This window comes from Coregonus clupeaformis, chromosome 26, assembly GCF_020615455.1.
Source record: "Coregonus clupeaformis isolate EN_2021a chromosome 26, ASM2061545v1, whole genome shotgun sequence".
In the NCBI taxonomy this organism is placed as follows: Eukaryota; Metazoa; Chordata; class Actinopteri; order Salmoniformes; family Salmonidae; genus Coregonus; species Coregonus clupeaformis.
This window is the reverse complement of record NC_059217.1, coordinates 31,569,940-31,580,656: the sequence shown is the minus strand read 5'-3', so window position 1 is coordinate 31,580,656 and position 10,717 is coordinate 31,569,940. Positions and strand designations below refer to the sequence as shown.

The window sequence follows — 10,717 nt, the reverse complement described above, 5'->3', positions numbered from 1 at the left end:
AGGGACGATGGACGGGGCCATGTACCATCAAATCTTGGGTGAGAACCTCCTTCCCTCAGGCAGGGCATTGAAAATGGGTCGTGGATGGATATTCCAGCATGATAATGACCCAAAACACACGGCCAAGGCAACAAAAAAGTGGCTCAAGAAGAAGCACATTAAGGTCCTGGAGTGGCCTAGCCAGTCTCCAGACCTTAATCCCATAGAAAAATCTGTGGAGGGAGCTGAAGGTTCGAGTTGCCAAACGTCAGCCTCGAAACCTTAATGACTTGGAGAAGATCTGCAAAGAGGAGTGGGACAAAATCCCTCCTGAGATGTGTGCAAACCTGGTAGCCAACTACAAGAAACGTCTGACCTCTGTGATTGCCAACAAGGGTTTTGCCACCAAGTACTAAGACATGTATCGTATATGAAGATTATGACGTTGTTAATGTTTTAAGTGGAACCGGAGAGGACGTTGATTTTAGTATCAAGAGGGAATGTTTTAGTGTAACGCCACATACAACAGACAGGAAGTGTGTTGTAGACAGGGGATTGGACAGTAGAGGGAGCCACCCACATCTTGGGGAGATTATATATACTGGGGGAAAAACGAAGGAGGGGTCAGAAGCATTCAGATTAATTTGGGAAGGTGCTTCTCCGGACACCGCGGGTCTGTAACTTATGCTGTAAACGTGTGATATTAATAAAAGCCTCTAATCACGGTGCAGCCTAAGTGGACTCTTTGTTGACAGCAATAACCACCAGCATTCGACGCGATACCACACATGTTTTGCAGAGGGGTCAAATACTTATTTCCCTCATTAAAATGCAAATCAATTTATAACATTTTCGACATGCGTTTTTCTGGATTTTTTTGTTGTTATTCTGTCTCTCACTGTTCAAATAAACCTACCATTAAAATTATAGACTGATCATGTCTTTGTCAGTGGGCAAACGTACAAATTCAGCAGGGGATCAAATACGTTTTTCCCTCACTGTATAGAAATTCATATACAAATATTGAAAGCACTTCATGATTCAACTAAATGTGTCCACCATGAAAATATTGTCCCATTTACATTGTGTAATTTATTGACGGCCCATAATTAGCACCAGAGATTACACTATCCAATTTCAAACCAATTTTGCCACAGCCGCACAACAGCCGGCTGAAGCTAATTGGCGAAAGAAGTTGGCTAGCACTAGCTAGCCTAGACGACTTCAAGACACAAGAACTGGATAGACTGTTTCTAGTTATCTAAAAGGTTGAGTGACTGTACTGTTTTGGCAGAGTGAATGTACAAACTCTTGCCACATGTGAATACACACACAAGAGACACCCACATTAAACCACCCCTCCAAGACAACCCACGTTTGGCTTCAGTCATGGCCACTTCACTTATTAAAGACCAAGCAGAAAAACAAGGCCAAATCAGGAAGTAATGATGACCCTGTAATTAGCGCCAATGACTGCCCTTTATCTACTTCACCAGAGTCGGATGAACAGGAACAGCTGGCATGCTTACTGTTCCTGTAGACTTCTAGTCTAGACTTCTGTAGACGCTAGTTAGCATTGGCTCATGAAACAACCTCTAACTTCCTTCATACTGGATGCAGAGACATAAAGATTGTATCCACAATGATATTCTGTTGTAGCTAGCGATATTCATAAAATCATTATTTTTCACTTAAAAAATCCCACTAAATATTTAACAGTTTGAAGCTAATTGTTGTTTATAGCCGGCAATCAGTAGATCCTTGACAGGCAGACCAAGTGTAATGTGTAAACCCATGTTTCTCATGAACAATCAATTATTGAACTAAAGATGGTGTTGACAAAAACCTTCACTGGTGAAAAATGTACCACATTATAGGTAATGTATCCAGGGGAGTGTGAATGGTTAATCATAACACTTTGCCTGAATCGTAAAAGTGTCATGTTACTCTAGGTATACCTTCATGGCACTGTAGAAGAATTCCTAAGACAGATACGGAGGGTGTTTCCCAAATGGTACCCTATTCCCTATAGGGCTCTGGTCAAAAGTAGTGCACTATGTAGAGGATAGAATGACATTTGGGACATACACTGACACTCATATAAAAGGTATTAACTATTAACAACCAGAAGAGAAGTGCTATCTTCCTTGACCTCTCTGTGACCTGTGGCGGAGCGTAAGTCTGAAGGTGTCAGCTCCCCTGGTTGCGAAAAGTAGTACAAATATGTTCATAGTTTCTACATTTTACATTTTAGTCATTTAGCAGACGCTCTTATCCAGAGCGACTTACAGTTAGTGAGTGTATACATTTTTCATACTGTTCTACAAACTTCCTAAGCGTGGTTTGTTAACTAGGATATATTGTTTCATTAATTAATGTCAAATATATTCCTGTGTCTGGCCAAATACCCCTTACACCCTAACATGGACACAAATAAACAAGTATAAGGAAATGATAGCCAGGGGTTGCTACTGGAACTGAAAAGCTACAAGCAAGGCAAACAGAAAGGTGGCATATATACTGTACAGCAGGCCCACTGGGTAAACAGAAGCAGACTGGGTCTGTGTGTTTATATTCATGACATCTGCCTCCCTCTCACACTATCAAACCTCTTCCACTTCTCTGAGGCTTGGACAAACAGTACCTAGTGCTTTCACTGCTGCGCACACATTACTGTTGCTGTATTATTATCTCTCTGGGCAGGCTAACTGCACTGCTGGGGATGACTGTTATGGGGCTGTTCACTTTTTTTAAAAGGTGGGCAGGGAGCTAGCAGCTGTGTCATAGTTTAACCATTAAACCATAGTGGCCACCCCCTGTTTGATTCCAGTTCAGTTGTTGACTTCGTTCTCCTCATTTAATGTCTGACCACTGGGACTTTGACTGAGCCAGCAGCACAGCAGATTCTGTCTTAGTTGTGTTCTTATCCATAGAGGATGTTGGTGAGAATCCTGGTTCTGCTCTACCTGGCGGGGGCACCTGCCCTAGCACAAACCCTCTGCCAGCCTAGTGAGTTACTTGGATTGGTCTAAAGAGGACGCTTATGTCCTCACCATTTCTACTTGTTTTCATGGATTTGTGTTTGGTTGGTTGTCATTCTTTAGTTTATATTAGTGTTACAAATTGTACAGTTACAACTTCTTATTGTGATTTAAATGGTATTTGATGTTGTTCTGTTGTTTTTGCATTGTCATGTACGTACATAGAGGTTTCTAGTTCAACAGTGAATGTTTGAGTGGACACACAGTAAATACTGTATGGTTGTCCAGATAGTTCTTTATCAGGACGGTATGAAGAACACTTTGTGAGGGGTGTTCTATTTACTGTTGGTTTCATTGTTGTCCTGTTTCTTTTTTAGTTTTACTATTTGTATCTATCAACCCATGTGATTCAAGCCCACATGTTTGTGACCTCTAAAAAAAAATGTGTTTTCTTGTACTCTCAATGTTTCATGATGAATCCAAAGATTATTCAAATGTGTTTGAGATGGGTGAGAGAATCACTCATCAAGATAACTCTTATTCTCTCTGTAGATGCATCAAATGGCTACATGGTGCGAATCAGCATAAAAACAGCTTTGGGAAATCAGGCTGTACGTACTATGCTTACAAGCATTCTCTCATATCATGGGTCCTATATGAAAAGTTTTAAATACAACATTTAGAACTACATTGTTCTTGGTAATGACATTTCTTTATTTTGTCTGCAGTATGAATGGAATGAAAATGAAATGTTCCTTTTCCGAGCAACTATGGCCTTTGCCATGAGGAGGTACTATGAAACGGAAACTTACAAGTAAGAAAATCTTGTGCCATTTATTTAAACTGAATTCAAAGCACAGTATAGTACAGTATAATGTTTTTTTCACTTCCTGCAAAGGTTCATTTCCAGCATTCCTGTGTGCATATGTTATGACTGTCTTCCTAGTGTATTGTGTAATAATGACAACATGGCATTTATGGCATTATGATGTTTATGGGACTTTTCCAGTGTCGACAACATTATCGTGTGTGATCAGACTCCGAGGGTGTCCTTCTGGTTTGTGGTGACATCACCAGACAACGCCGCCATGCTTACTCCTAAGGCAGATGTGGAGAAAGCTGTGAGGTAATGTTGTGGTCTACTTTAAAAGGAAAATATCCTGGTTTACACCTGTAGATGAACTGAACTCTGAAGTAAAAAGGTGAACATAAACAGCCACCTGAGTATCTGATGGATAAAACAGAAAATATATATTATGCTTACAATCTGAACCACAAGGCAAGTGGTATTTACACAGATTCAGAGACCTGTAAAAGGTGAGATGTACAAACTGGACCTAAAGTAGCCCATTCTATGTCCAACAGCATGTCAAGGAATCGCATCAACAACGCCTTCCTCCTGACAGATAGGACCCTGGAATTTCTGGGCATCGACCCCACGCTGGTGGAGCCAGTCAACCCTAACACCCCTCCCTGGCTCATCGTGTTCGGAGTGGTCATAGGGGCTGTGTGTGCTGGAATCATCGTCATGCTCGTATCCTCTCTGCTTCAAAAGAGACGGTGAGTCCACCACTTCAGTCTCTCTGTTGATAATGATGTGTTTGGTTATTGAACTATGGGTCATTCTAACCTAGGAAAGAGAAAGGGATTGTGGAGGATGGACAGGATGAAGAGGACAGGCAGATGAAAGGAGTGGAGAATGGCAACATCCTGGATGGCAGCTACAATAGAGGATTCACAGATGATGATCGCTTCACAAAGCTGTAAAGGCTTCCCCTGTAAAATGCTGCCAAGCAAGCACAGGATGGGCTAAGAGACGTGAAAAACCACTACAAAGAGACTTTTATGCACTGTGTCTACAGTTTAAAACTGCAGCAGCTATGAGATTTCATAAAAACAGACTCTATCCACTAGTTAAATACTGTGAGCTCCAAAAGTATTGGGACAGTGACAAATCTTTTGTTGTTTTGGCTCTGTACTCCAGCACTTTGGAGTCACTTTTATTGTAAATAAGAATATAATATATTTCTAAACACTTCTACATTAATGTGGATGCTATCATTTCTATTGGGTACAAAATAATCTGAAACACATCCAAACAAAACAGCAAATGCATCCAACAAGTTTGTAAACTCACAATCTTAAAAATATGCCATTTAGCTGACGCTTTTATCCAAAGCGACTTACAGTCGTGCGTGCATACATTTTTTTTTTTGTGTATGGGTGGTCCCGGGGTTCAAACCCACTACCTTGGCGTTACAAGCGCCGTGCTCTACCAGCTGAGCTACAGAGGACCACAATCTGGATGTAATCATTGCGTGCTAGGAATATGGGACCAAATACTAAACTTTGGACTACTTTTAATAATACACATACGTATAAGTGAATTTGTCCCAATACTTTTGGTCCCCGAAATGGGGGGGGACTATGTACAAAAAGTGCTGTAATTTCTAAATGGATCACTCGATATGATGAAAATACCCTCAAATTAAAGCTGACAGGCTGCACTTTAACCTCATAGTCCTTGTATCATTTCAAATCCAAAGTGCTGGAGTAAAGAGCCAAACAACCACAAATGTGTCACTGTCCCAATACCTTTGGAATTCACTGTAAGTAAAAAGAACAGCTTTTGGGGTAGGGTATAGCAAACAAACCTTTCAGTTCTGTTTTATCCATTGCTTTAGTTAAGCATTTCTGCAAACCGAGTACGTGGCATCTGGTCAACAAATTTAATGTATATTTCAAATGGTCAAATAATAGAATCCCTTAATAAACAGTGATCTTGTTCACTTATAAATCATGAGTACTTCTTCTCAATCAAAAATCTGAAAATAATACAAATGTAGCAACAGAGAGGCACAGATCAATTAATGTATCTGATAGGGAGGAGAAACACCATGATAATTGATTTACATGTAACTAAGAAATTATTGATGTAATGTCTTTGGTAATTCCAGTATCTAGTTAAGTGTTAACCACCTATTAAAGTTTTTTACTGCTTTGTTTTGCACAATGTGATCAACTGGAGAAGAAGACCTGAACAGATGGGTTTAAATGTCTATTTTCTTTTTGAATTTGTAAATTTCCAGTCATTGTTTTAAAGAGCACCCATTTTGATTTTATATTGTTTATTATGAAAATCTATTGTGTGAATCAGAGGAAATGCAAACAAACTGTCATTTAGATATACACTGCTCAAAAAAATAAAGGGAACACTAAAATAACACATCCTACATCTGAATGAATGAAATAATCTTATTAAATACTTTTTTCTTTACATAGTTGAATGTGCTGACAACAAAATCACACAAAAATGATCAATGGAAATCAAATGTATCAACCCATGGAGGTCTGGATTTGGAGTCACCCTCAAAATTAAAGTGGAAAACCACACTACAGGCTGATCCAACGTTGATGTAATGTCCTTAAAACAAGTCAAAATGAGGCTCAGTAGTGTGTGTGGCCTCCACGTGCCTGTATGACCTCCCTACAACGCCTGGGCATGCTCCTGATGAGGTGGCGGATGGTCTCCTGAGGGATCTCCTCCCAGACCTGGACTAAAGCATCCGCCAACTCCTGGACAGTCTGTGGTGCAACGTGGCGTTGGTGGATGGAGCGAGACATGATGTCCCAGATGTGCTCAATTGGATTCAGGTCTGGGGAACGGGCGGTCCATAGCATCAATGCCTTCCTCTTGCAGGAACTGCTGACACACTCCAGCCACATGAGGTCTAGCATTGTCTTGCATTAGGAGGAACCCAGGGCCAACCGCACCAGCATATGGTCTCACAAGGGGTCTGAGGATCTCATCTCGGTACCTAATGGCAGTCAGGCTACCTCTAGCAAGCACATGGAGGGCTGTGCGGCCCCCCAAAGAAATGCCACCCCACACCATGACTGACCCACCGCCAAACCGGTCATGCTGGAGGATGTTGCGGGCAGCAGAACGTTCTCCACGGCGTCTCCAGACTCTGTCACGTCTGTCAAATGTGCTCAGTGTGAACCTGCTTTCATCTGTGAAGAGCACAGGGCGCCAGTGGCGAATTTGCCAATCTTGGTGTTCTCTGGCAAATGCCAAACGTCCTGCACGGTGTTGGGCTGTAAGCACAACTCCCACCTGTGGACGTCGGGCCCTCATACCACCCTCATGGAGTCTGTTTCTGACCGTTTGAGCAGACACATGCACATTTGTGGCCTGCTGGAGGTCATTTTGCAGGGCTCTGGCAGTGCTCCTCCTGCTCCTCCTTGCACAAAGGCGGAGGTAGCAGTCCTGCTGCTGGGTTGTTGCCCTCCTACGGCCTCCTCCACGTCTCCTGATGTACTGGCCTGTCTCCTGGTAGCGCCTCCATGATCTGGACACTACGCTGACAGACACAGCAAACCTTCTTGCCACAGCTCGCATTGATGTGCCATCCTGGATGAGCTGCACTACCTGAGCCACTTGTGTGGGTTGTAGACTCCGTCTCATGCTACCACTAGAATGAAAGCACCGCCAGCATTCAAAAGTGACCAAAACATCAGCCAGGAAGCATTGGAACTGAGAAGTGGTCTGTGGTCACCACCTGCAAAACCAGTCCTTTATTGGGGGTGTCTTGCTAATTGCCTATAATTTCCACCTGTTGTCTATACCATTTGCACAACAGCATGTGACATGTATTGTCAATCAGTGTTGCTTCCTAAGTGGACAGTTTGATTTCACAGAAGTGTGATTGACTTGGAGTTACATTGTGTTGTTTAAGTGTTCCCTTTATTTTTTTTTGCAGTGTATATACATACATACATATATGTATACATACATATACACATACATACATATAAATACATATACATACATATACATATCCTTTTTAAAAATATATTTCCTTTATTACTTTCCAACACCACCACCCTTTCCCTAATTGGAGTAAACTAGTGAACAACAATGCTTAAGCCTCTACTTCCAGCTTATACATACTATATACATTTTATGGACACAGTCAATTTTACAATAATTCTATTTTGTTTGTTTTTACTCCTGAACTTCCTCATCCTCAACCTCTCCGATCATTTTCATGATGTCCATCTAGTTTGCTTCTATATGCCATATCTTTCTAACTGTGCTCTTTCACAAAAGCTCTCAACCTATAACCTATATACTTATTATGGACACAGTATGCGTTACATTAGTTATCTTGTTGTTATTAGTTGTTGTTAGTTGTTATTAGTCCCATCCTTCAACTTCATTCAACACCACCCATCTATCTCTTAACACCATCCATATTCGATTTCTATTTGCCACATATATATATTTCAACTGTACTGTGATGTTTTACAAAAGTTCTGAACCTTTCTATTCTCATTGTTTCTACAGATTGTAAATTGAAAATAAACACTTTTGCTAAAAGTATTATTATATTATTGATTGATTGACTATGACTTTTCAGATCACCCAGTAGTGCTATCTGCAGGGTTAGCTCCAGGTAAATATTGCAATCCTTTAGCCATTCCTGGACCTGTGTCCAAAAACAAGCTACAAATGGACAGTACCAAAACAAATGATCTAATGATTCTGTCTCTTCGCAGCAAAGTCTGCAGAGCTGGGAAGATTGTATCCCCCATATAAATAACATTCTATTGGTAGCAAGAATTGTATATAATAATTTAAATATAAAAATTATAAGTTTTGAGTATCAGTTCATAAACACTATGCCATGGAATCGGTATGTCAAAAATCTCTTCCCAGCTATTTTGCAATCTATATGGGATGGATGTCAATCCTTTGGTCCTTAAATGAAACTGGTATACTTTTTTATTTATCACAATTTTCTTTAACCAATTATGTTCTTTAATGCAGGGCCTGACAGACAAGTTCCTTACTTTTTCCCCCTTCCACTTTCCTCTTCCATTTTTGCGGTAATGCTGCAATTATTTGGTTGTAATTTTGGGTAGAGCAGACATTTCCATATGTTATTGTTAGCTGCATGTGCGACATAACTCCACCAGTCCTACCTATGATATCATTTACGAAGATTATACCTTTTTTAAACATTTTTTCAAAAAATAATGTTTTTTTATCAATTAGTATATTTGAGTTTAACCACAATATTTGTTGCATTATTTGTTCTGTTGTTTCTGGAAGATTAAATTGAAATTGCAACCAACTTTCTGGATGAATTTCTTAGCTTCGGCACGACACCCCTTTTATGTGTAGGATAAAAGGGAATCACGTCGGCCTTGCTGGTTTTCCATACCAAACTCAGCTCTGAATATGAAACAGTAGATTTGAATGCGTTTTTAATGGGAGATTATGATTATCCCACATTTGAACTGACTCTGATAGAAGTCCTTGTCCAAGGCGACTCCTTCACTTTGTCCCATATAGGCCTATGTTCATCTATGATATGTGTTCCATGACTGTTATATGTTCCACGTCTTACTTGTTGAATGTTTCTGTCCTGTCTTGAGAATAACCCAACATTTTGCTCAAGACTTATACTGACAAGCTTACTAACACACAGCTAACATGTCTTGTTTTAGGTTTTGCCGAAACAATTCCAACCCTTGTGAGGTGGCCACATTAAATGTAACTGTTATCACTTGTCACACACAATGCTAGACAAAATGGCTTATGTGGCTGTGCAAGGGATCGGATTAATGTTGATGTGGTGAATATGGTTAAATCTTCCTGTTGACGACTTCCAACTCTATGGATGTGTGTGTGTGTTCAAGGGGGGGGGGGCTCAGATTGGGTTTATAAACTACTGAATTATTCATATTTGAATTACACAAGCACTGGGTGAGCTTTGGATCTCACTCCCAAGTTTTATTTGGAATTTTGCGATCATCCTCATCTGATAGAAGGTGACTTGCTAAAGATAGCATCGTCTTTAAATGAATCTTTGAATGTGATTTTGTAAGGTTTTAAATAAATTTGGTTAAATATGACAGCTCTGTCTCCAGAGACAGAACAGTGACTTAGTCACATACCATTTAATCCATGTTTAAAGATGCAGTTAAGGCTCTACTTCCTGATTGGGTCTAAAATCATTTCAACACATTTACTTTGCAGACCCTCTGCTGGTTTAGAAACCAGTTCGAAATTGCAATTGCTTTTATGAACTGTCGGTGGAGAACATGACATGTCGGCCGAGAACATGGAGATAATTTAGCAACCAAATACATTCGTTTTTTTCTTCAATTCTAATATTGATTGATGCTAATTCTTACTACACATAGGCATATGTGTCACTACCTTACAGAAAATGTTATTGCTTTGTGCCTTTAACATGAGGTGTTAGTATTATGTTCTGTTTCTATTCATCTAAGCTCGCAAATTGATCTTCAGTATGAAAATGTATGCACTCACTAACTGTAAGTCGCTCTGGATAAGAGCGTCTGCTAAATGACAAAAAAAAATCAATTAAATAAAAACATCTTGGGGTGATTTGTTTTCATAAATATGGTTTTCATATTTTCAAGGCAAAGTTCCTCCCAGAAGGCAGAGGCTATTTCAATTGAACTTTCTGTAAAAAAAAGTACAATTTAACACTTATGATAGTGTTACCTTAATTATGCATTTAATGGCCATTCCTTCAATTTTATATCCATCTGATTCATACTTAATAAACTTTGAGAATACCATTGACCAAGCCAACCAATCTGACCAACACACAAAGCCAAACAGTAACTAGCAACTCTTGACCGTAATAATGCCTCATCAAATGTTGATAACTGATTGAACTGATGTAATCTTTCTGCCGTTAACAAAGAATGACGTT

At 39.9% G+C, this 10,717-nt stretch overlaps 1 protein-coding gene across 1 annotated transcript; it reads left to right on the top strand.

The window, feature by feature from the left end:
- The first annotated feature begins 2,831 nt into the window (after nt 1-2,831).
- On the top strand, nt 2,832-4,887 carry LOC123481945 (collectrin-like). The gene is made up of 6 exons (XM_045207678.1): nt 2,832-2,988; nt 3,513-3,571; nt 3,689-3,774; nt 3,970-4,086; nt 4,326-4,520; nt 4,595-4,887. The coding sequence occupies exons 1-6, from the start codon at nt 2,916-2,918 to the stop codon at nt 4,725-4,727; spliced, it is 663 nt and encodes a 220-aa protein (XP_045063613.1). The 5' UTR covers nt 2,832-2,915; the 3' UTR covers nt 4,728-4,887.
- The last annotated feature ends 5,830 nt before the right edge of the window (nt 4,888-10,717 follow it).